Source organism: Theobroma cacao, chromosome 10, assembly GCF_000208745.1.
Source record: "Theobroma cacao cultivar B97-61/B2 chromosome 10, Criollo_cocoa_genome_V2, whole genome shotgun sequence".
In the NCBI taxonomy this organism is placed as follows: domain Eukaryota; kingdom Viridiplantae; phylum Streptophyta; class Magnoliopsida; order Malvales; family Malvaceae; genus Theobroma; species Theobroma cacao.
In genome coordinates this window covers 5,246,466-5,271,678 of record NC_030859.1, presented here as the reverse complement: position 1 = coordinate 5,271,678, position 25,213 = coordinate 5,246,466, and the positions used below count along the sequence as shown (strand labels likewise).

The window sequence follows — 25,213 nt, the reverse complement described above, 5'->3', positions numbered from 1 at the left end:
TAGCCACAAACCAAAAAAAATCCATCAAAAATTCAAAGAGAGAGAGAGAGAGAGACTTTAATACTTGAGCAGAACCCTATTTCTACAAGAGAAAAGAAAAAAATTCATTGTGTTTAGAATTAAAAGGGGTGGGGGAAATTGTTAACAAGAAAACCAAAAGTGATACTATGGGCAACAGAAGCTTTGACGGCAAAGGCTTGGAAATTGGAATGGTGAAATTTCCTTGTGTTTGCATAACGTGGGGCTTCTGTCAACAAGATACAAAGATAATTTCAAAGGGTTTTTGAGCACATTTTGTAGCGGCTGCGAGTTAAAGTGACACCAAAAGCAATAAAGAGATAGAGACACCCACACCTTGGAGTTTTGCATTTTGTCCAATAATATCTTTGCACCTATGAATCAAACAAAGCATGTTGTATGTTTTTTACCCACCCATTTCTTATCTTTAAATTCCTTTTTTTGTCACAATTTCAATAAACTTAACATCAAACATCATTAAAGCAAAAACCAATGCCTCCAAATCCCAAATTGATGTCACACTATTCCCTTCTGAATTTTTGGATTTTGGCTGTTGGGAATATTTTGTGTTCACTTTCACTACCACCTCCAATGTCGTATCTTCGTTATTTTGATTTATATATATACACATAAATATAAACACATTATAGTCCAAACACGAAATTATTTATAAATTCAAGAATTTTGAGATTACGATTAGATGTTGACAATTTACACAATATCGAATATCATGCAATCTATTTTAAAAGGATTTTTGGATTAGGTTTTTCTCCAACTGCAAATTAACTCTAATTTAACTTATACTTTTCATAATAATTTTAAAAAATATTTTTTTTTGAACATGAACTTTTTTCACTTGCTACAAGAATACCAAGTTAGGCTTAAGTTGGCCTTCTTTCTCTGTGGGCTTAATTCGACTAACTAGCCTCCTTTTGTCTCCTTGGGGGGGCTATGGCACATGGGTTTTTACTAGTAAACATGCTAAGCCTCCCTAAAGTAGTTGGTTTCTTATGATACATGTTATTATGCTGAATTTTATAAGAGAATAAGCTTCTTCAAGAGGAAAGGTTAGGAAAGTCAGAAACAATGGGGTTGTCCCTCCTTCTTCTTCTTCTTTTTAGAATAGAGTCCATTGTTGTATCTTTTTTACAAGCTAAGAAGCCAAAGGAAATATTGGGAAAAAGAACAACAAAAGGCCCAAGGCAAAAAGCAAGAAGATTGAAAAGCCAGAACAACTTTTTTTTCTTCTACAGAGATCAGAATGCTACCATAAACAACACATTGGAGATATCAAGAGTCAAAGGGCCTTAAATCTCCACCCACACAAAGTCTAGCCCACCAAAACCAAAGTTTAATCTTCAAAATATAACTAAAAATGGAAAGAAAAAAAAAGTTATATATGACTTAAGATTTTGGATGACATTTTGATGACAAGTGTCATTTGCATGGCCTTATACTAATATTTCATTCAAATCATCCACCTCCCCTTACCCTTTCCTCCATTTTCCCCTTATTCCCCCTCTCCCTCCCTCCATTTCCACAAAGCATCTCTTACAACCAAAGGTCTTTTCCTTTGTCCTCTCTAAAACCCCTCTTATTTCTACTTCCCAAGAAAGATTATATTGTTTCTCTGTTCCTCTGCTTTCCTCTGTTTTGGTTCTGTTTCTTTCGAATTACAGCCAACAAGGACTCTGCTGCAAATGGCGCTGGCAGAGTTATCAACTTCCTATACCAAAACGGCAACCCGTTATCACTTCTCACAGCTCTCACTCTCCTCTGCATCTTCACGTTTCTCTGATCATTTTCGCCGTTCGTTTCGACCCACACCCAGAACCCGGAATGCTACAATCTCATGCTCCGTTACATCAGAGTAAGTTTTTTTTTTTTCCCCCTTTGTAAACTTAAATTCGAACATCTTTTATGATTTTTCTTTCTTTTTTAAATTGATGTGGTTTTGCTTGTTTTTGTTCTTAGTCAAGTTCAAGCCCGTATCCCGGTAGAAGCTGAGAGTCCCAAGGGGAAGACTGAGTGCTATGGTGTCTTCTGCCTCACTTATGATCTCAAAGCTGTATGTTTTTTCTTTTTCTTTTTCTTTTTCCTTTTTAATTTTTGTCTAATATTGTAATATGTTTTGAAACCAGCAGCCGAATTAAGTTAATTCATTAGTGTTAGTAGGTTTTTGAGTGTGCGTGTGTTTCTTTCATAGTTCCATGGAAAATGGTTGTAGTGTTAGGGCATTGATGTTGGGGTATTATTTCGTTGATAGATTTGCTGAATTCTTTTTGCTGCTTTTGGAGTCAAAAAGTGCATATGAAAACAAAAAAAAATTCTGTAGAAATAAGAATTAAGCATATATTGCAACAAGATGCATGATTTTTCTTTTACGAAGAACAATTCTTTATGTGTTGCATCTTTTTTTTAAAAAAATTTGTTGTTCATTCCATAACAGAGGATACTAAAGGTTCACCTCTGGGAGAAGTACAATCATGATTAAAGTCTGTTACTCACCTATTTGGGGATAACAGCCCTTAATCACAATAAAGCCAATCACGAAAGGAACATCCAGACAGATCACATACACACAAACCAGCAGTACCCTCCCCAGAAAAAAACAGAGTCCATCCTGTACCTTTCCAAAGGAAAACCCAAGTAACTCCCACCACCCTCAAAAACTACTAGGTGGACAGGAACAAAAACTGTACACAGTATTCCATAACAACACCTCCCTAACGACCTAACAGGACAATGCGGTAGCCACACAAAACAAGCTTACCCCTTAGCCTACCTCATGCCCCAGGTGGCTGCAACAAAAAAGAACCCCTGGGCTGAAGCATAGACAAATTGTGGAATCCCTTCAAGAGGAGAGCCATCAGCATCTTCTATACATATACAGACCATATCCACCACTGACCCCCAGTTACAAAAAGTAGAAGCTTCAGTGTCACCCTATCCTTTCCATGGCCAGAAGCGGATCTTCAATCATCCTCTCGGTAGAACGAAAGAACTTAGCCACAGAACTTTCCCGCCATCCACCACAATCCAAAAAACTTTGAACCTTCATAGTTTCTATCAAGAAATACCAGACTCAACCGGAAAGCCAACCAAGACACGGCCTCTTATGATTTTGTGTTGCATCTTAATCGTCTGTTCATTTTTACTGATTATGATTTTGTTCTCTATCATTTGCTTTTGCTTTTGCTTTATAGCAACTAAAAGTAAGTATGAAACAAAACCATAGTAAATAGTCTCACCAAATTTCTTTGTCAATATGTGTTATCTTCATTACTTCTGTACTTGTTCATTAGCTAATGCTTTTCTATTTTGAGTTGCTATGAGATTAAACTCCATCTCACCCTCAATAGTGTTGGAATAAAAGAGATTAGCGGTGGAACCATTTCACTCATGTGACCTTTTCAATTTAAAGCCCACAGATCAGTCACCTCAACCTTTTTTTCTTTCCTTGCCCACAATTTGGTCATCTTTGATTCTGGCATCTTGTTTGTTTGAATTATTTAAATTATGGTGGCATCAGTATATCATTGTTGCAATTGTTAACAGGAAGAGGAGACAAAATCCTGGGAGAAATTAGTAAATATAGCTGTCTCTGGCGCTGCTGGGATGATCTCCAACCATCTTCTTTTCAAAGTAAGTAACTTCAATTTAAGTTTGAAATCCCTTTCATGTCCATTGAAGATTTATTTAGGCATAATGCTTAAAAGAACCCTTGATCTATTTAAGAAAATTCAAGTAAGTCCTTATTCTTCTACTGCAATAAAAGAATAATGATTTATTTGAATTTTTCTGAACAGTTCAGGAGCTTGTTTAGGTATTATTCCCTTTTTTATGTTTATAGCTTTTCCTCTGTGAATTCATCATCATCTATACTTGCTGTTAACCAATTAACCAGATGCCCTTCTATAACACTGACTATCCTAAAAAAAGGTTATTATTAAGGAAGGATTGTGTGCATCAGTGAAGCTAAGCATCATGTGAGGTTAAACAACTTACTAAACACAGGCTTGGTTCAATCCAGCTGCATGCTTGGATCCAAATGTCCTGTAGGATATAGCGAATGAAGATAACGGAATCTTAACAGCAAATTATATTATAGTTACCATTTCCAGAGCATTATTCTACAGTAGTTGTAGTGATAGTTTCCTATTCCTTCAAATTTCCAGCCTTAATCTCATTAATTGCCGTTTTTGCTTTAATGCTATGGAAATAAATAAAGGAGATCTTCCCCCACCGTTTCCAAATATGCTCCACTAATAAATATTGAGGTTGATGCTTGATAGTATCTTGATTATAAGGTTTCTTTTACAATACTGCATTAATGTCCTGGATATCTTCATTAGAGAAAATAGCCCTTCATAATTCATGAAATTTGTATTTAAGATATATTAGTAGCTAAGTTGTTTTGCTCTTCCAGCTTGCATCTGGTGAGGTATTTGGACCAAATCAGCCAATTGCTCTGAAACTATTGGGATCTGAAAGGTCAATACAGGCTCTTGAAGGTACGGCTCTTGATTTATTTTTATGATGGATTTTGACAAAGTAGATGTCAATTGTAATTTCAAAATGAAGAAAACTGTATATTTCTTGAGAAAAATGGGTATAGTTTCAATGAGCAGCATATGTATCTATGACAATGAACTCTATGCACAGCCAAACTATTGTTGGAGCATTTATTGTGAAAAACTCTAGACTTGAAGTAACTTGTTCTTGGAGAAAATGGTCCTCCTGAAACTCTTTTGATGCAAGGAACATAAACAATGACACTCTTTCTGTAATTGCTGCCACTCTTTTCAAATTGATGTCCTAATGCATGCAGGAGTGGCAATGGAACTTGAAGATTCCTTGTTTCCTCTATTGAGGGAGGTTAGAATTGGAATAAATCCATATGAGGTGTTCCAAGATGCTGAATGGGCTCTTCTGATTGGAGCAAAGCCACGAGGGCCTGGAATGGAACGAGCTGGCTTGTTGGACATCAATGGGCAGATATTCGCTGAGCAGGTGCTTTCATATTTTTGGGTCTTTTTTTTTTTTTTTGACTTATTACGTGTTCAAATCAAGCAGCAGTCATGACCTTGGTTCTAAACATTATAGGGAAAAGCTCTCAATGCTGTTGCATCTCATAATGTCAAGGTGATAGTAGTGGGCAACCCCTGCAACACCAAGTAAGGAGCTTTGCCATTAAGGCTGTTGCTGCTGCTTTCATTGTCAAAATGATATGCATCATATCTTTGTTATTTCACTGTGCTTGATGCCCAAGTATATAGGCTCCTTTAAGGCCTCTAATTCATTATTTTATTCTTTTATGCAGTGCCTTAATTTGTATGAAAAATGCTCCAAATATACCTGCAAAGAATTTTCATGCTTTGACTAGGTTGGATGAAAATAGAGCAAAATGCCAGGTATATGTATTGCTTGAGTAATACCTGTTCCAGTAATTGTTTGTTATTAATTTTCACCTGCAAAAATAATAATAAAAATACTGTTTTACATAAAAGCAATTGTTTCTGCAGCTTGCCCTAAAAGCTGGTGTCTTCTATGATCAAGTATCAAATATGACAATTTGGGGAAATCACTCAACCACTCAGGTATTAAAAACTGTCTTAGAAAATGCATAGATTAGGTTCCGAAGACTTTGTCATAAGATATTCTGTATGTGATTTTGACTAGGTTCCAGACTTCCTAAATGCTAGAATCAGTGGCTTACCTGTCAAAGAGGTCATCAAGGATCACAAATGGTTAGAAGAGGAGTTCACTGAAATGGTCCAAAAGGTAAGATATATGGAACCATTAAGTAAATCTCTGAAATGCCATGCTGGATAAAACTTCATGAGCTATTTGGGCCTTATCTTTTATCAGTTAATATGTAATAATGTGATTTGCAGAGAGGTGGTGTGTTAATTCAGAAATGGGGAAGATCTTCAGCTGCATCTACTGCTGTGTCAATAGTTGATGCCATCAAGTCTTTAATAACTCCCACACCTGAGGGTGATTGGTTTTCTTCTGGAGTAAGTTCATGCCCATAGAGTACACATGATCACATGCATGCATGTTGTGTCTTTATTAACTCCATCTTTACCTTAACAGAGAAATAATTTTTTTGCCCAACCTTCCATAAAGGGGGAAAATTCTTTGGAAGTAATTGTATATTTGAGATCCATTACCTTTATAATTTTTGACTATAGTCTCCATTGTAAAAGGGGAATATATTGCATATGTGCCCAAGTGCATATTTGTGTATAACTCCGGCTTTTTTATGCTATTTCTCATGTTGAGAACAAGTATACTGTACTTTGTTTGCCAAGAGAGTAAAAACCCATAGCAGTTATTTAAGCTGAACAAGATTGTACATTGTATTTATGCTGTTCCAAATCATTTCCATTCTTACTTTTTTCAATGCTAATGTAGGTTTATACCAATGGAAATCCATACGGTATAGTGGAGGATATCGTTTTCAGCATGCCATGCAGATCAAAAGTAGGAAATCAAAGACTTTCTTTTATCTTTTATTGAAATCCTTTTGTTCACTCTTATATAGATTTAAGGCAACTTTAGAATGTCATTTTGAATTCCGCTCTGTAGGGAGATGGTGATTATGAACTTGTCAAGGATGTGATCTTTGATGACTATCTACTAAAGCGAATTAGAAAGGTAAGCTTTTGTTTCCAGCAAGAATTTTGTGGATCTAAAGGGGAATATGGAACTTTTGAATATCACAGTATGAAATAAGCACACTACATCCATACATTATAGCACTAATTTTTATACATTGTTACACCAACGAATTTGCCAGACGGAAGCGGAGTTGCTAGCTGAGAAGCGATGTGTAGCCCATCTTACAGGGGAGGTAAATGACTAAATGTCAAGACACAACATTGTTCTCACTATTGCTGAAAGAAGCATATCATTGAATGCTTTTTTCTTCTCTTTTCAGGGTATTGCTTACTGTGATCTACCTGAGGATACAATGCTTCCTGGAGAAATGTAAATCAGGTAGAGCCTTTTCTTCCAATTATTTGTCCATTTACCACAGTCAGCTGTAGGACAAAAAAATGAAGAAGAAAAACAAATTGAAATCACATGTATGCTACATTGTTCGTTGTATGAGTAGTATAGCAGGTAGTAAACTAGTAATACCAAAAAACATGTCAATGTTTACCCATTTGGTTGATTGTGATTAAAATATAAAACACTAGTCTCCAGCATGTACCTTTGATCTTGTATTATAATTGCCAGTTAGCTGGCTCCATTTGCCATGAACCATGGCCATTACACCAGATAAGTCTGAATCATCTTGGTTATTGTTGAACAAATGTATCATGTGCATTGGCAAGTACATTGTTCTTGGAAGCCCATTGTTTATTTATCAGTTTTTGCGGCAAGAGCAAGACAATCTATTTAACCAATGTTCAAATGTGGGGTTTATACTCCAATGCTGAATACATGCTTGCTTGAGCTGCTATTCCAGGAATGGAAAAGCATTTTATCTTTCAAGGCAGGCGATTACTGCATGTCCACATGCAACCACACCTACCTATTTAACTGTCTCTTTCTGAGGAATTGTACTACTCTGATCTAAAGCTCAAATTAGTGCCACAAACTTTCCACCTGAATGGATTTTATTTTCACTCATTTAGGACCTTTTAAATTTTAGAAAAATGTTTTTCATTTTCCTCTATAAACATGAACAATAAGATAAATAACTAAATTTGGAAAATTGAAAAACAAGATATGGCAGATGTAGTGGAAAAGTTTTTTCTTTCCTTGGACAAATTAGTGGAAAAGTTGGAAACCCAACTTTAGCAATTTTGTAATATTAATAAGGAAATTTAAGAGAGAAATTTTCCAAATTCCTTATATTGCAGAAATGAAGATTAACTGTTGAAAACATATTTTTAAAATCAATCAGCCCTTAACTTGAAAAGCATTGTGCCCTTGCCTCGATTGAGTTTTTGAAGCTTAAGTTTTTCTGGAATTTGTATGATAAAGCTTTTGAACCTAATTAACCATATGATTTACTCCAACATTGTGTTTACTTAAGGGAAAAAAAAAACCTTCACCAATATTTTATTAAATTCTTTTAAATGAAAAAACAGAAGATACAAAATGAAACGAAGGGAAAGAATGGGTTCCTCCCTCTTTGGCCATTAGTATAAGCATAGAATTTCCCAGTTCTTAGTTGAACCCAAAGTTTTAATGTTAAATTTCTTTGACATCCATTCATTACAAATGCGTAGATTAGCTAAAAGATTCCATTGATTTCGTGCAAAAGAAAAGAAACAAAAAAAAGTCTCCGTTGATACAAGAATCTGCCCTTGGAAGCAAATGACAGACAACAAATCATGTTATACAAATACAGTTGCGAAGACCCAAACATGTAAATTATTGTGCATCCATTGTTCAAGAATTTTGAAGACAAGCATTTGCTAATGAAGAAGAAAATGATAGATGGAAACCATAATAGTCATGCAAATACTTTCCTTTCAGAAAGCCCCCCAATAATATAGCAATGCAAAAGAACTTTTAATAACATTATACTACCATCTACAAATGACCAACATGCATTGTAAACAAATATGCAAAAAAGTCATAAAAGGAATGTAGGAAAAGAAGCTAGCAAGCAATCACTGTATGATGGCTTACAAGTTACAAACCCATAGTTTTTTTTTTTTTTTCGTATGATGTAGTACCTTACAACTATATAATGTAAGCAATTCTTAAGGATTACAATGAAATTAATAAAGGTATAGGTTATCATTTTGGCAATCATCATAAAACAAGAAAATAAATGATGTACCTCCAAGCAGCCTAGTCAACCTATAGGGATAACTAACATTCTACCCAACATTTTTAACCAATTGATGTGTTTGGGTGAATCATAGCCAACTCCACTAATTTATGTGTTACCTGGTATAGATACAGGTCCCAAACTTCAAACTCACAGTTATGATTAAAACCCATAACAACATCAAGAAGAACCACCCTCTTGCCAGAACAGACCCTGCTTTGCCAGAGAGTAAGCTTGCCATTGGCAGAAAATTGGACGAGTTAACATCACCTTGTGGCAAGCTGAAAGAAAGAACAATATTGACATTCCCATTTTTGCTATGTGACCAGTCCAACTGATTGCCAGATGAAGTCATGTTTGTTATTCTTATCATGCCAGCCACAACATGAACAGAACTGGAGGCCTGTGCTGCAGAATTTAGCTTGAGAGCTGCATCTTTTGAAGGGAATTCAGAGGCAAATGCAGGAGGAGCAGGAAAGCTACCCAACATGTGACTGGCCTGTTTAAGAAATGGATACTTGGTACCTGCACCATAAAGAATGCACCAAAAGTGAGCCCAAATGAAGACAATGATGAAATATAACAAGGAAAAAAGGCATAAAGTGCTAAGCATTTCCATCATCTTACCAGATTCAAATTTTTTGGGCTCCAACTCTTGCTTTGAAGAAGATGCATCACTGTTGCCAAGTTCTTCCAAATGTTCACTTGCATTGGACACTTGCTCAGTTCCTCCATTTGAATGCTGTTATCATGTAATAATACGTTAATAAGAAGCAGCAAAAAGCTTCTACACGTATTAAGACAAAGAATCAAGACAGGAAGGAATTATGTACCGTTTGGGCAAGAGGTTCTTGGTCAGAAACAGGGATCTCACTTCCCACCATTTGATCAGAATCAAAAGCCAGAGGCTGGTCATCAGCATCAACAAATGTAAGATACTCATCAGGGTCAAAAACATCAGATTCTGGGCCAATGGGGTTTGAAAGATCATTAGCTTCCAAGAAAAATCCATCATTGGCTGGAAGATAATCAGTAACATCCAGGTATGGCTCATCAAGAAAATAGTTATTGTCAGCAGGATTGACGTTTTCAATTGGTTCGACAACATATTCATCCTTAACTGGTTTTACAATTGTGGCTATCCCATTTGGCTGAGGTAAATCAGAGAACACATGCTCATGATGTGGCTTTGAATCACTTTCAGTGGAATGCATGACTGTAGGCTTCTGATAATCCTCAGTGAACTCCATTGAATGTTCAGCATGGTTGCTAGATTCCCCATGATAGAAGTTGGAAGGAAGTAATGCATTCCCGGACATATTGCCTGGTGGCTTCTGATAGTCTTCACTAAACTCCCTTGAATACTCAACATAGTTACTTGATTGCCCATGATAGAAATTCTGTGGAGGTATGGCATTTTCTGATGGACTGCCAATGTCAAGATTCTGGAAAGAAGCAACATTTTTCAGAATTTCGATCATCAAATTAGTACAAATCATGGCTGAAAAGACGTGGTAGAATTACTAACTAAACAAAAAATAGATTCTTTTGATTGAAAGAAAGGACAAACTAATTACATAGATTCTTTTGATTGAAAAAAAGGACAAACTAATTACGAAGAGAACACAGACAAGCCTCCTAGTAATAAAGAGAAGGATAGCATCTAAGCAATGAAGCCAATTCATCGATAACTAAAATGTCTGATCTAGCAATGCTACATACTATCATTGTATTCACCAAATTATGAAAGACTTGTCTCAAAGAAGTGCCAGGAGACATTTACTGCCAAATTGATCACAAAGAAAGCCTAGAAAAAAGTAAGGACATCCTTGACCCAACTCTACAAACAAAAACACCACATATGCACTTCATTTTCCAGCACAAACTAAGAAGCAATTTTCTTGAAAATTAATTCTCATCCTAGAAAAGATCAGAAATATTTAAAAGTAACAAAAGCATTTACCGAGAAGTGCCCAAAACATCACACACCTTATCAAAATCATTCACTTCAACAAAAGCATCATAATTGGCAACCTCTTCATCCATTGCCACAGCATGTTGACCAGGCACGAAAATTGCCTCATCATCCTCCCACTCCTCTTCAATAAAGGGTGCCCCATACTGCTCCCCGTTCTTTGGTCCAGACCCGCTCTTCTGAAATACTCTACACAACACAAAAGCACCCTTCCACACCCAACAACCCAATGTTAATTCCCAAACAAATATCAAACAACAACACACCAAAACGTTACAAAAAAGACCACTGTCTTACCTGTTGAATTCCAGATTTCTCCAATTCCTCATCAGTAAGGCGGTACTCATGCATTACCCAGTTAGTCCTTTCACCACGTGGGGCACGGCCCTTATGATAAACTAGGGTTTTCTTCATGCCAACAACCCTTTCGCTATAGCGAATTGGACGGTCCTTGCCAGTTGTCTTCCAGTAGCCTCTCTCAGTTGCCCTATTGGTCCTCGACCCATTCCCATATTTCTTGTCCAGTGCACTGAAGAAGTACCACTCTAGGTCCCTGCTCTTCAGCTTTGACTTATCTATTAAGAACAAAATTTTGATTTACAACTAAAAATAAAAGCCCTAAAATCTAGTTGCAAATAAAAGACAATCGTAAACTCAAAGTGGCTATGTTCAAAAATTAAACTTTAAGCAGACAAAACTGAAAATTAAAATCAAGAATAACCAGTTCCAAGAATGTTCTTTTTCCATTTTATTCAAAAAAACTTGCCTTCAGATAGGCTTAAACTCAAAGTGATTATCTTAAAAAGTAGATTTTAAAGCGGAAATTGAAATTTTAACCCCAAATTCACGAATTTAACTATATATTTGACCAAGTAAGAACATACCAATTTAAAATGTTTGAAAGAAAAAAAAAACCCTAACAAAAAGGTTAAACTCAAACTGGGTATCTTCAATAATCAAATTTTATAGCAAAAAATTGAAATTTAACCCAAAACTCATGAATTTAACATATATTTAACCGAAAAAGTAAACCCAATTTCTAACTTTGAAATTTAGGACCAAAAAAAAAAAGCCCAAAATTGAAGAATTAAACAATAAAATGACCGAGCCAAACGAAAAAGAAAATTCGAACTAAAATTACCAGGGAGATCCCAAGGCTCGGATCTGTAAATATCAACAACAGAGATCGCATCGAAGGAAGGCTTGTTTAAGACTTTGCGTTTTAGATAGTAACGAACGAGTTCTTCATCGGTTGGGTGGAACCGGAACCCGGGAGCTAGCGAGGTTGCTGAGTTACGACTCATCGAGTCACTAACCAAAACAAAATGAACTAAAAACAACGAAGGGTTTTAAACAATTGGGGATATTTCTCTTGCAGTAACAAAAACAAAAGGGTTAGTCGATGTCGGAAGGAAGAAAGCTAAGAAAAGCCATTGCAAGAGAAAACTTGGTAGGGTCTGAAGTTGGATGGGTTCTGATTTTTCAAGGAAAAAGAGTTGGGGGCACTGATAAAGTCACATGCAACGAAGGGGCAATTGGTGTCACCGAGTTTGATGGAGTGACACGTGGATGTCGGCTTTGGGTTGGTATCACATGATTGGAGCGTGCGACAGTTAGTCGCGCGTGAAACGTTAGAAGATTCTAGACTTTTGCTAGTGTATACGGTAGTTGCGTAGATTAATAGGTATTGACGTAATTGCGTCCGTCAAAGGTTTGGGAGATGGGGGATGCGGCATTGGACAGTTGCACCGGATTTTATGAAATCCGAATCTTTCCAAGTAGATCTTGTGTTATCATTAATGGAGATTGATTTACTTGTTATTTCCACGAGCAGTAAAACTAGATTAAGCATGTGACCAAAAGGAAATACTTACTACTTTGGATTTAATGCTAATCATACCATATCTTTCCAAATTATATATTAATAATAATTAATGCAAGGCAAAACTAAACAATATTGTCATATTAGGAGTGTAGTTATCACTTAGAACCTTTGACTTAAATTTTTTTAGTTTAAAAGTTATTATGAAATTTTTATAAAAAATAATAATTTTAAAATTAATTTAAATATGTTTCATAAATTAATTTTTATAAATTTTTTTATAAATAAGTTGTTTGACAAAATAATTTATATAAATTTTAATTTTGATTAAAATAACCATAAAAGGTATTTAATAAATAACTTCCTAATAATTATAAATTTTTTTGTTCACAATGAAAAAAAGTTAATTTTATATTTTATTTAAAATATATTTATATAATATAAAATTTATAATTAATAACAAATCATATACAAATAGAAACGAATAATGTTAAAATTATTTTTAATAGATAAGGATATTTTTTAAATGAAAAGAAAAATTCTCCTAAAAAAGAGGTATGTTTTTTAAAAAAAAATAAGAGAGAGTTCCACTCTGGAGGTTTTTTGGTAGCTCTTTTTTTTTAATTTTGTTCTTTAAAATAAAGTTATTTTTTTTAAAGAACTTCTCAAAATTCCTATTTGGCTTGATTTCTACTTTTAAAAAATAGATAAATTAAAAAATATTTTTAGTTTTAAATTTTTTTAATTAATTAAAATATTATTTATAGTATTATTTTTATATTAAATACATAATTGATCGTTAATGTGATGATTTTTAATACATTGAAGGAATTATTATTTCAAAAAATTCTTGAGTTATTAAGAAAATTTAAATAAGTTTTTACTCCTCTATTACATTCAATTAGGTATTTGTCTTTTAATTTTTGATCAAACAAGTTTTAAGAATCAATATTAATTAAATCAAAATGTAACTTATCATTTTATAAGCACATGATATAAATATAAGAAAACAAAAAATGTCACGTCATCATATCATCATGTTACATTATTATTCATATTTAACATAAAATAACAAATGTCATTTTGATTAATTTAATGACAATTAATCAACTATTGATCATAAAAAAATTTATTTAGACCAAAATAAAATATAAAACCTTGATTTAATGTAATAAAATAATAAATATTTATTTTAATTTTTTAAAAATAATTTAAAATTTATAGGCATAAATATTAAAATAAACTATGTTGTAATTTACTTGTCATGTTTGGAGGAATATGTTTGTTCTGTTTTATGGAAAGAACATGTAAGTGTGAGTTCCAATGTGATTATTTTATTTTATGTGAAGTACATTAATATTCCTTAAATTGATTTCTTAGGAAACGAACAATCAGATTGAAACCTTATCATGTTTTTTTTTCTCCTTGCAATAAACGGAATATCTGTTTCCTACAATGTTCCTTGATTTAGACTCCTGTCTGTCTTTGACATTCCTCCCCTTTACCGGAGAACACAGGATAATGCCTTCTTACTCTTTTCTCTTTTTTTTTTTTTGTCTTATTAAAATACTTTTCGGTTCAAAATTATATAAAATTAATTAATTGTGAAATCTTAACAAGAAAATGTTATGTATTTGAGTCAATCTTGGAATAGTCCAAAGTAAACAGTCAAACAAATAAAGGGATATAAATAATGGAAAAGGGTCATTCAGTTAACGTACAGCAACATTCCACATATTTTTATTTTTTATTATTTATCTTTAATTTTTTAAAAATTTTAAAAATTAATATCACATTATCAATAAAATATCTACAACAACCAATTATGCTTGTTAAAAGTGAAGGATAGCCTTCAAAATAGAAATATATTTTCTTAAGACAAAAAGGTCAAAACTGACGAAATTTGACTTTTATGTCAGGTTGACATGTAAAAAGACCATATGAAACAATTCAGAGACTTGACCAAAATAGAACTTGCATGGAAAGGGAACAGAAGAACAAGGTTTGCACTCCCCTGCTACCAAGAGTCTCCTGATAACTCAACTAGATAGAATTTTATAATAGTAATAGTTAAAAGTCTTAATGATGCATTTCTACACACCACAAGAGAAAGATGCATTAAACGTTTACATGAGATGAAAACAAATAATTTTCAGGTGTTCTTCTACTTCATCAGACATCAACCCTTCACACTGTTTCAAAATTTACACTTTCCATTTTGGAGTTTAACATGACATAAAAACAACACCCGAACATTTTCTCGACTTGAATTTAGACAAAGGATGAGCAGAACTAGACAAAGGGAGATTACACGTAACTGTCGATCAATGATTTCCTCATCTCATCTACAATAGCACTAGGTTGCGCTTCCCTCAGCTTGAAGACATTCTCAATGACAGAAAGTTCTGTTGCTGTGGTGTCTGACCCACAGAAGGCCGTCCAGTCATTTACAGTCATTCCAGCAGCTATTACTTCACTCCCTCGGTTGATAGTGCCAGCCACCAATGGAACCTGAAGAAGTGTCGAAAGCTCATTCAAGTCTTCAATGGATGTATGAGGATGGACCTGGACCATTCAAGAGGAAAAATCAGAAAAAGTAAGGGAGAAAATAAGAGGCAATCATCAGTGCTAGAAGAAGAGATTCCATCTTACCAAGCCGCCTCTGTTAGAGAAGGCACAGTAGCTCCCTACAAGAATATTACCAGCGATTGTCTGCCTGAAAACTTCTACACCCAGGACATCAGCAATTATCTCCTCAGTTTCCTGATCAAAGTTGCAGACAGAACAACATAATAAGTATCCTTTATTGTAATATCTTGAAATATAGAAGAAGATTACACATTCATGCCTGAGTCAACCACCCATGACATGGAAAAGCCCAGAAGGATGCCCTGGTAGAATCATGAAGGAAATTTTTCACGAGTACCTAAGGCAAGAAACCATGTTCTGATGTTTTCTTCCCTAATACACTACTTATGACACAAAAAAAAATCCCTTTTCAATGTTGAGGCATTGAGGAATAGACATACAACCCTTGGGGATTTTAGAAGGCTAATTCAAAACTTTGGCTATCATTTCAAACCATGGTTTCTAGGCCAGGTAGAGGTCTATAAGTACTGAGCCATAGTTCAGTCAATATCAATATCTATAGTCTTTAGGGAACTTCCAACTTTTGAGTGAACATCAAAGATATAAATTCAAACCTATCCTTACTTTCATTCAAATAAAAATAGAAAGGCAGGTTAGCCCTTTTCACTGCACTTAGATATTGGAATATATATCTTAATCAACTATTCCAGTGAAATATAGAATTTTACCCTGTCTAGATCAGTGTGTGTCAGAGCAACATGGTCATTGCATGCAATACAGTTCCCAAGAGCAGAAAGTTTCTCCTCTATTCGCCGAACAACAACTTGATCTGGTAGACTATTTCGCAAGTGTTGAAGTTCTTCAATAAGAAAGAATAAAATAAATAATCCATCATTAACATCAGAGACTGAGTTTAAACTATTACTAGTGAACTAGAACAAACAAACAATATTAGCCTACAAAGACAAAGGAATGTGATTGAAAGCCCCTACAGCTTGCACACAAAACTGAACCAACTTGCACTCGGAAAATCACATTAGAGGCAATATATCTAAATCACATTAGAGGCAGGATATATATAAACCAAGGGATATATTTTATTCAAATTGAGCCCAGGTTTACTAATTGTTATATTCTTGGTAAACATGATGTAAGATAAACCCTTTTACTTGTATGTTCTATGAACAAGCTAAGGATTAACATTTCTAAATAGCAGGGATTAAACAAAACAAGTAAGCTTCAAGTAAAAACAAACAGTACAAGAAACCAAATCATACATTGTAGTATTGTCAATGTTTAGATCCCACTGAGTACTACTAACAACAGAAGCAACTTTAACATTCTTCCTACTTTAGGATAACTCAAAAAATTACCTTGATCTGTGGTGGTGTGGGGGACAAGAAGGCCATTCTTATTTCCTGCCAACACAAAGCAAACTCACGTTAAGCAAAGCCAGAGGCATCTACCAAAACTTTTCAAATAAGATTAAGAAATGCTTAAAAAAATCCTCACCAGCACATAGCCTTCCAATTATTCTAGTGCCAGCAATAGAGGTCTTAATGACTGGAATAACATCTGCTAACTCTGACTCAAAGGCACTGCAAGATGCCAATATAAACTTAATACATTCATGAAAACAGGGAAAACAAGAATAGTAGAAGACATGCTAACCTACAGAAGCTTTCTGACCCTCCAATTGCAACCAAGCAGTAAGCATTGGTCAGCTTGGAAAAGACACCAACTTCACATGAATTTTCAAACTTTAGCCCTTCATAAATGACAGCATGAGACTCATGGTTATATATTTGCTCCAAAATAATATGAGTGGTAAATTTTAAAAGTCTAACAATACCAATGTAGAGAGGTACAAGCCATAATAATGTTATGACTACCTTAGTAGCATCAAAAGAAGATTCAAATTCATATACATACTGAAGACTACAATGAAACTTACTAGTCGCCATTATAAAGCAGGAAAACAACAGATCAATGATAGAAACAGAAAGGAAGAAGCCCTGCAGTAGAAAAGATAAATTAAACTGGGTTTAACCTATGAAGAAAAAATCAACCAGAAAATCAGAGAACCACAAAATTCTGGAATTATACATATATTCTCATTCTATTCTCATACATAAGAACATTTTCCAAGAAGAAACTCTTTCCTAAATCTTGTGGTCAAGTTTCTATAGTAATGTACATGAAATAGTTCAAGCAACAACCTTTTCGTCAATTTTTTCCAAAAGAAGGAGCTATAAGAAAACATTTAAAACTGATAGCATATGAGCCTCTAAAACAACTTCTCCAATGAAATGGCGCAATGTTCTATACTTTCCCCTATGGCCTAAAAGAGATTAGACTATTTTTTTTCTGTTCAACCCAAATTATCTTTCAACAAAAATCTAAACTTTGAACTTTTGCAAGACCATATCCACTCTCTCTATATAATCCACCACATATACATATATATCTAAGAGGATTAGGATCCTGCTAAAAAAATAAACGCAGCTACCCTTGCGCCAAATGCTTAGGTGCAACTATTTCAACTACTTCAACTCCTTACAAGCATTATATTTCATGCTACTTATCCAAACCAATAACAATCAATTCCAGAGTGACCGCTAAAAATATAAAATGCCAATACAAACAATAAGAACTAAGCTTTTGTTAAGTGAAATATCTATAAATATGCATCTTATTCATTAAAAAAAAACAGATATCTTTATACAGCCTAAACTAACCAATGTTAACTAATTAAAGTTTTTTTCCCACAGTTAAAACTAAAAATAAGAAAAAATCATGGAAATTTAAGTCTCAAAATCTAACATTTCTTATTGAAGAAAAAAAAAACCCAGATAGCAAATTCAAGCAAAAATCTCAAGAAAGGAAAAAAAAAAGTAATAACATTGAAAATGAGGAAGTAGAATGTTAAATACCCAGAAATAAATTGAAGCAAAGAAATAATATGAAAAAAAAAATAAAATTATAATAATAAATAAACATTTACAAAATATGCATAAATTTGGTGCTTTCTTGAGGATTGGAAGACCGGCGTTGAGGGGTAAAAGGGAAAGTGAGGCGCTGGATCGTTTGTACTTGCATATAGCTTAAAAAGAGATCAACACCCCCCGTTAAAAAACGACGTCATTCTTCATGAAAGGAATATTAGTGGTAAGGACTGTCTAGTTCTTATACTTTTTAATTTTATTTTATTTAATTTAATTTTTATATTTAAAATTAAAGTAATTTACTCTCTTAATTTTAAAATTATATCAATTTAATTCTTCCTTTCTAACGATATTAAATTTTACTGTTAAAAAATGACATCAGTTATGACATCATCATCAACGTATCACTTTTTATGATATGGCGTATGATACTATCTGATAACATGACAATGCTAACATGGTATTGACATGTTGACATATCATTGTTACGTGACAAATTAAAAAAAATTTAAAAAAAATCTACAACATTATAGGGATTAAATTTAATAAAAATATATAATATAAAGATTAAATTGAACAAATTTGAAATATTGATGGACTAAATTAAAAAAAATAAAATTTATATTTTTATAAAAAATTAAATTAATTTACATATTTTAGAATAAAATAATCAAGTAAGAAAATACTTATATTTTTTTAATACCATAATCTTTTACACTTAAATATTTGGCTTATATAAATCTTTTTTATAAAAATTAAGATTAAATTCTCTTTCTATAAAAAAAATTTAAAATTTTATACCTGAAGTTAAATTTAAATGAATAACTTGTATTATGTTAAAATAAAATAATATAAAATGACTAAATAAATCTTTTTTTATTTATAATAGTATAAAAATTTAAAATTTATTTAACTTAGTTTTTAACTTGAACTAAAGTCAAATTAGCAAAATATGTTGATTTCATTTTTTTTTTTTGAAAAAAATGAAGAACAGAGATATAAAGTTAACAATGATTATAAAAATAATTCCTCATTCTGACTTGCTTAATATAGATATGACAAACCTCTTATTACAACCATAGAATTTAAGCTCCACCCTTTGAATTTTTTATTTATTTTTTATGTTTTTGATTTATTTAATATTTCAAGGTATAATTTTCAAGTTGAAAATTCTTAAATTAAAAACTGTATTTATGGTTGATAAAGTTAAATATAACTGTAAATATTTATACTATTTTATTTTATTAATAAATTTTTTATAGATCTAAATTAATAATTTAAATTTAAATTTAGCATAATTTGATTGTGATAGTTGAATATAAATAAAATCATTTTATAAGAAATTTTGAGTAAATTTAAATAAAAGGTAAATTGGGTAAGAATTGAATAATTTCAAAAGAATGTGTATTTGTAAATTGTGAAAATTGTAACAAAAATAACATATTTTGTTAATTTGAGTAAATTTAAATAAAAGGTAAGTTGGGTAAGAGTTGAATAATTTTAAAAGAATGTATATGTGTAAATTGTAAAAGTTGTAACTAAATCAACATATTTAGTCATTTTATATTATTTTATTTTAATATAACACAAGTTATTTATCTAAATTTGACTTTAAGTATGAAATTTTTTCAAAATTTTTTTTTATAGAAGAAGAATTCAAAGTTAATTTTTATTAAAAAGATAAATTAATTTACATATTCTAAAATCAAATAATCAAGTAAAAATATTTATATATATTTTTTAACACCATAAATGTTTTACACTTAAATATTTGACTTCTTAATAAGCATATCAATAATCTACTTAATAATTTATTTTTAAAATTTTTTATCAATTTAGTCCCTTAACATCTCAATTTTGTTCAATTTAATCTCTGTATTATATATTTTTATTCAATTTAGTTCCTATGATGTGGTAAAAAATTTTTTGATCTGCCACTTGGCATTGACATGCTGACATGTCAGTACCACGTCAGCACTATTAAGTCATTTGTATAGTGTCACGTGACATGCCACGTCATCATCTCAATGTCATATCATCAAAATATGATACGTTAGCAATGACATCATCGATGACGTCATTCTTTAACAATAAAATTGGTTGTCGTTAGGAGGAGGGACTAAATTGACGTAATTTTTAAAATAAAAAGATTAAATTGTTTCGATTTTACGTATAATAACTAAATTGAACAAAATTAAAGAGTATAGAGACATGATAGATATTTTGACTAACAAAAATTCTAATGCACTATTTAAACTTAAACTTGGGGCATAGAAGTGTTTTTGGCCCAATCCAAACTAGGTACGGGCTGAGTTCAGCCTGTCATATAGTATATAATATTTTGTATAGTGATGTTTTGATTTTTTTTTTCAATAGCAATATTTTGATTTAAATTTAAAATTAAAATCAAATGAATATATAGTATTTATTACTCTGTTTGTTACTAATATAATATTCACTTTTGACTTGGTATAGAGCTTGTAGACACCTATTTCAAAAAAATAAAAATAAATAATAATGAAATATAATAAAAGTAAGAAATAAATTAAAATAATAATAATAAAAAAATGGATGAACAGGAAGGGATTAAGCGTGTGTTCAGCCCCTTCCCCAGTCCATCATTACAAGGCATGAATGCCCTTGAAAAGCAGTCGGATTTGGTGAGGAGTGGTCACCTCCGGCTACCAACCATTCCTGTTTGCTAGAGCATGATTTTGCCTCTGGATTGTCCAAATTTTTGGACAATCCAGTTTTTAAAAGGTGGAAAGGGGCAGATTTTGAAAAACGAGAAAAAGCTAGATCCAAAAATAACACCAATTTTGCAAAAACAAAAAAACTAGATCCATCAACAAAAAATCTCATTTTTTCTTCAAACAACCGAGACCTGCAAATCCAAAATACCATAGTTTTCTACCAGCAAACTACCCTAGTCACAATAACAAAAGATTTAAAACCACAATCCACAACCAAAATAAAAAAATAAAAAAATACAATGAGTGAAAAGGGAAGGGGTTTGGTTGGAGGATTGGTAGCTCTTTTTTAGAGAGATTCAAAGGGGGTATTGTGCCATCGGTGGGGTGTTTAAGTTTGGGGTTTTTCGCCGTCGTCGACAGGTGAAAGGAGAGTTGTTTTGGGTGGCCGGCGAAAGGAGGGAGAGGGAGAGAGAAAATTCCAATTTAGGCAACGGGAAAGGGAGAAACCGGTGGGTAGCCAGAGAGAGGGGAGGTCGCCAGCTTAAGAGAGAGAAGAAGAGAAAAAAAAAAGGTGAAAGTAGTGCCACGCACCAGATCCGACGATGGTGGAGATCTAGTCGACGAAATGGTCTATTTTAGAGAGAAGGGAGAGCATTTGAACAGCTAGAGAGAGAAAATAAGAGAGGAAAATAAGAGAAGAGAGAAAAAAAAGGTTTATATACTAAGACTTAGAGCCTAAATGGCGTCGTTTGAGGGAGACTTGTGCACCAAAACGGTGCATTTGGAAGGGAACCTAATGGGCCAACAAAGCGGGCTTAGGGCGCTCCTTCCTTGGACTGGTCTTTTTGGGTCACTACTTAAGCCCAAGTCAGGTAAAGGCTTTATTTTTGTAGATCTGTTATGACTTAGGTTGGTCCATTTTATTTGTTCTAAATTATTTTAGTATAACATTTTAAATTTTTTAGATGATAGTTTAAACTTAGGAAATTAATACAAATAAAAGAACATAGAAATAACAAAGCAAAAAATACATTAAAACATATAATAAAAAAATGTTTAGTTATAAAAAGCACTTAAACCTAGGAGAATATTTATTAAATATGTAAGTTTCGGTAAGTGAAATATATATATGTAAAACAAACAAAATAAATTACTAAATGAAATACGTTTATAGTAATAGATCTAGATAAATAAAAAAAATAGAAAACAAAAAATAATAAAAATAGATAAATGAATAAAGCAAATAGATAATTAAAAAATAAGATTAAATAATTAGTTATTTAATATAGATAAAGTAATCGTTTAAGTTTAGTTCCGATGATGGGATGTCCATTCGGAGCGCGAGAAGTCGCAATTCCGAGTAAACTTTCCTAGGTTAGGGGTTTCGATTAAGACTCCACTAGTACGATAGAAGGGTCTTAATTTAGAATTCCAATGTTCCTAATTTTAAATAAAATAAAAAACTATATATTCAATCACCAATTAATCAAAATATACAAAACAAAATAAATAGGAAATTAACAATAACAATAAATTTGTTAATCATAATACAAAAGTGGAAAATACATATTCAAAAAATAACAAATTACGGATAATAAAAAATAATAATACTTGGTCTAAAAATTTGATTTTGGAGTTTCGTATAATAAATAAGTATCTATATAGTTAAATATATATCGACATAGAAATGGTTATACAAAAACAATCAATAAACGTAAATTATTTGTTTATAATAAACACACACAAAGAAGAAGTAGTGAATTTCGTGAGAAATAGGAAACGAACATAGAACCTACGAGTGCATCACGTATCATGGTCGCATTGTTAAATGTCATGGCATATAGATGATGGGACTTTTCGAGAAAGCTTGCGAAGGCGAGTTTCATCGGTAAACTCCCTAGGTGAAAAGATACCTCCGAACTCCACCAGTACGATGGGAGGGTCCGGAGAAATATCTTTAATAAAAGGCTTTTACCCGTATTAGGATTTGCATTCATGAAAACACTGTTTTTTTACTCACAAACGACTATCCCGATGATGGGATCTACCAAGTAAACTTGCGAAGGCGAGTTGCTAAGGTATTTCCCTAGGTGAGAGAATACTTCCGGATCCCACCAGTACGATGGGCAGATTTGAAAAGTACACTTAATAAAAGATTTTCGTTTGGCATTATCCCGATTTTATGCCACGCATTTCACAATTGCATCATGTGCATGTTAAACCCGTAAAAAATGAAATAAAATATTCTAATAAAAGATGAAATAAATAAATAACAATTAATGAAACATAAGAATAAAATTAATGGGTTAGGATAATATATGATTAAATGGTACCATTTGTGGAACGGGTGTCACAGGGGCACTAATCCTCCCCTGTGCGTAACCGTACTCCCGAACCCAAATCTAAAGGATATGTAGACCAGTTTATCGTTTTTTCGACGGACCTGAAATTAATTTAGGATTTCGTTGAGTAAGACAAAATAGGGTGGCCAATCACACCTGGAAGAAAAAGATTGGTGGCGACTCTCAAATTACTCCACATCTAGCGGTTGGGTTCCTGGACCCCACACGTTACGACAGCTTGGCGACTCCCCTGGGGATAATAGAGAGTCAAGCCATAATTAATCATAGGTTATCTTAAGCCATAAATGATTTATTGTTTCCTTCAAATTTGAGCATTTGTTTTGTGCATTAATTATTTTATAATAATTATTTTATTAAATTATAGGGGATTTAGGGAAGAGGGATGTGAGATTGTCCGTCAAAGGTCGGTATGTTCCTTCACACACACGATACACGTTGCATTCATGCATAAGCCTTCTACCTGGGCTTTGTCCTTATTAGGAGGGAGTTTAGTAGCTACGCTATCGTGAGGTGATAACCTCCGCATGGGCTAGTGAACACCCCCACTCAAATTGAACCTAGTCCGTTTGAAGCCTGTAATGGGTAAGGACCGGGATGCCTTGCTAGTCCGAGTGGATGATAATGAGGAACAATTTGGGAACCTTTAGCCGAATTCAAAACCAAACCCAGCATATAGAGTGCCATAAGTACCCTTTCACTAGCTAGAGCTTCACCCACGCGTTAAAGAGTATGACCTTGAATTAGGCACACATGAAGGAACTCCTCTTACATCCTTTGCTTTAAATTCCACCCCAAAAATAATAAAAGTCGTAGAGTAGGCTACGTCCAACGATGTGATAAATACCCATGACACTGCTTATTATTTTTTTATTTATTTATTTTTTATGCAAGTTAATGTAACCTACCGTACTAACTTGAGTATTCTTTTTCTTTCATTTGTCATGCATCCATCTGCATCATTGCATATAGGGAAATATTGGCTATACAACAACTGATTGATTGAAGGAATCTTGATTACGCTTATGGCATCGTCGTCGGCTAGCCCACTCAATAAATACAGGAATGACTATGAGATCGAACTACAAATGAGACAAGCTCAGCAAATCGAGGGGGACTATTTGGCTAAAGGGAATATCTCGACTCTCCCCGAGAAAGTTCATCTTGATCTCAAACAGAACGACCTTTCATAGATGACAGGTATTTGGGAGCAATGGAGGCGTAACAGTCGAGACAGTTTCTGCACCAAATATGGGCACATCGCATGACTCCTTTATGTGCATGTAGACGATTAATTACTTAGGGCAATAACTCAATTTTGGGATCCCTCTTATCGGTGTTTCGTGTTTAATAAGGTAGATATGACACCGACAATAGAGAAATATTCATCATTGCTCCACATAGATCAAATCAACCCGACAAGGTATATTGGAGAGCTCAAAAGATCGGGCATCGACGAAAATTGGCCAAGATGTTAAATATCACCACTGAAGAAGTCGATCAGAACTTGAAGAAAAAGAGAGACACTGAATGCCTATCATGGAGTTTCTTAAATAATTACATTAAGAAACACAAGGAAGGTGAACAAGGTCTTCTTGCCTTTGCCCTAGCAATATACGGGTTGGTAATTTTTCCAAAAATCCTAGGACACATTGAAGTCTCAATCATCGATTTTTTTGACCAAGTAACAAAGGACATCAACCCAGCGCCAGCCATCATAGCCTAGACGTTAAGGTCATTAAATCATTGTTGTCGAAAGGGTGAAGGGCGTTTCATCGGATATGCCTAACTTCTCACCATATGGATAAAGAGCCATTTTGAGTGCAAGGTTGATAAATTTCAAAAGTCGTTCCTCTCATCAAGTTGTCTTATTTGCGAATTCTACGAAAGCGAATGGCCAATTTGTAAGAGAAAAGAAGAATGGATCGCCAGACTTCGGAGGCGACTTGAAGGGCTCCTTGGATGCCTAGGGTGCAAGTGTTGTACAAATGTGGGGATGAACTGTGGGTGC

At 33.4% G+C, this 25,213-nt stretch overlaps 3 protein-coding genes across 4 annotated transcripts; 1 reads left to right on the top strand and 2 right to left on the bottom strand.

Moving 5' to 3' along the window:
• LOC18586537 (malate dehydrogenase [NADP], chloroplastic) lies at window positions 1,494–7,420 on the top strand. Of its 2 annotated transcripts, none has more exons than XM_007009990.2 (14): window positions 1,494–1,888; window positions 1,993–2,086; window positions 3,577–3,663; window positions 4,448–4,532; window positions 4,850–5,031; window positions 5,125–5,195; window positions 5,342–5,432; window positions 5,544–5,618; window positions 5,701–5,802; window positions 5,916–6,038; window positions 6,439–6,507; window positions 6,613–6,681; window positions 6,824–6,877; window positions 6,965–7,420. In XM_007009990.2, exons 1-14 carry the CDS (start codon window positions 1,719–1,721, stop codon window positions 7,016–7,018), a joined length of 1,326 nt encoding a protein of 441 aa, XP_007010052.2. In that variant the 5' UTR covers window positions 1,494–1,718; the 3' UTR covers window positions 7,019–7,420. The 2 variants fall into 2 exon arrangements, with proteins under 2 accessions (XP_007010052.2, XP_017985066.1); XM_018129577.1 differs by having other exon boundaries at window positions 5,529–5,618.
• On the bottom strand, window positions 8,535–12,290 carry LOC18586536 (NAC domain-containing protein 78). The gene is made up of 6 exons (XM_007009988.2): window positions 11,935–12,290; window positions 11,091–11,368; window positions 10,808–11,002; window positions 9,652–10,263; window positions 9,446–9,560; window positions 8,535–9,343 (listed from the first exon to the last, which is right to left on the bottom strand). Exons 1-6 carry the CDS (start codon window positions 12,095–12,097, stop codon window positions 8,934–8,936), a joined length of 1,773 nt encoding a protein of 590 aa, XP_007010050.2. The 5' UTR covers window positions 12,098–12,290; the 3' UTR covers window positions 8,535–8,933.
• LOC18586535 (eukaryotic translation initiation factor 6-2) lies at window positions 14,648–18,329 on the bottom strand. Its single transcript, XM_007009986.2, has 8 exons — window positions 18,209–18,329; window positions 17,159–17,219; window positions 16,876–16,972; window positions 16,717–16,802; window positions 16,578–16,622; window positions 15,933–16,063; window positions 15,268–15,378; window positions 14,648–15,180 (listed from the first exon to the last, which is right to left on the bottom strand). The coding sequence occupies exons 2-8, from the start codon at window positions 17,166–17,168 to the stop codon at window positions 14,923–14,925; spliced, it is 738 nt and encodes a 245-aa protein (XP_007010048.2). The 5' UTR covers window positions 17,169–17,219; window positions 18,209–18,329; the 3' UTR covers window positions 14,648–14,922.

Bases quoted from the DNA above. Each gene is read 5' to 3' on its own strand.
- LOC18586537 (XM_018129577.1), top strand. From the start codon at position 1,719: ATGGCGCTGGCAGAGTTATCAACTTCCTATACCAAAACGGCAACCCGT. The intron at 1,889-1,992 runs GTAAGTTTTTTT...TTTTGTTCTTAG, and splicing joins TCATGCTCCGTTACATCAGA to TCAAGTTCAAGCCCGTATCC. The intron at 2,087-3,576 runs GTATGTTTTTTC...AATTGTTAACAG, and splicing joins TCACTTATGATCTCAAAGCT to GAAGAGGAGACAAAATCCTG.
- LOC18586536 (XM_007009988.2), bottom strand. From the start codon at position 12,097: ATGAGTCGTAACTCAGCAACCTCGCTAGCTCCCGGGTTCCGGTTCCAC. The intron at 11,369-11,934 runs GTAATTTTAGTT...TGTTCTTAATAG, and splicing joins CGAGCCTTGGGATCTCCCTG to ATAAGTCAAAGCTGAAGAGC. The intron at 10,264-10,807 runs GTGTGTGATGTT...GCTTCTTTCCAG, and splicing joins AAGTGAATGATTTTGATAAG to AATCTTGACATTGGCAGTCC.
- LOC18586535 (XM_007009986.2), bottom strand. The intron at 16,623-16,716 runs GTGAGGATTTTT...TTGTGTTGGCAG, and splicing joins AATTGGAAGGCTATGTGCTG to GAAATAAGAATGGCCTTCTT. The intron at 15,379-15,932 runs GTAAAATTCTAT...AACTTTGATCAG, and splicing joins CACACACTGATCTAGACAGG to GAAACTGAGGAGATAATTGC.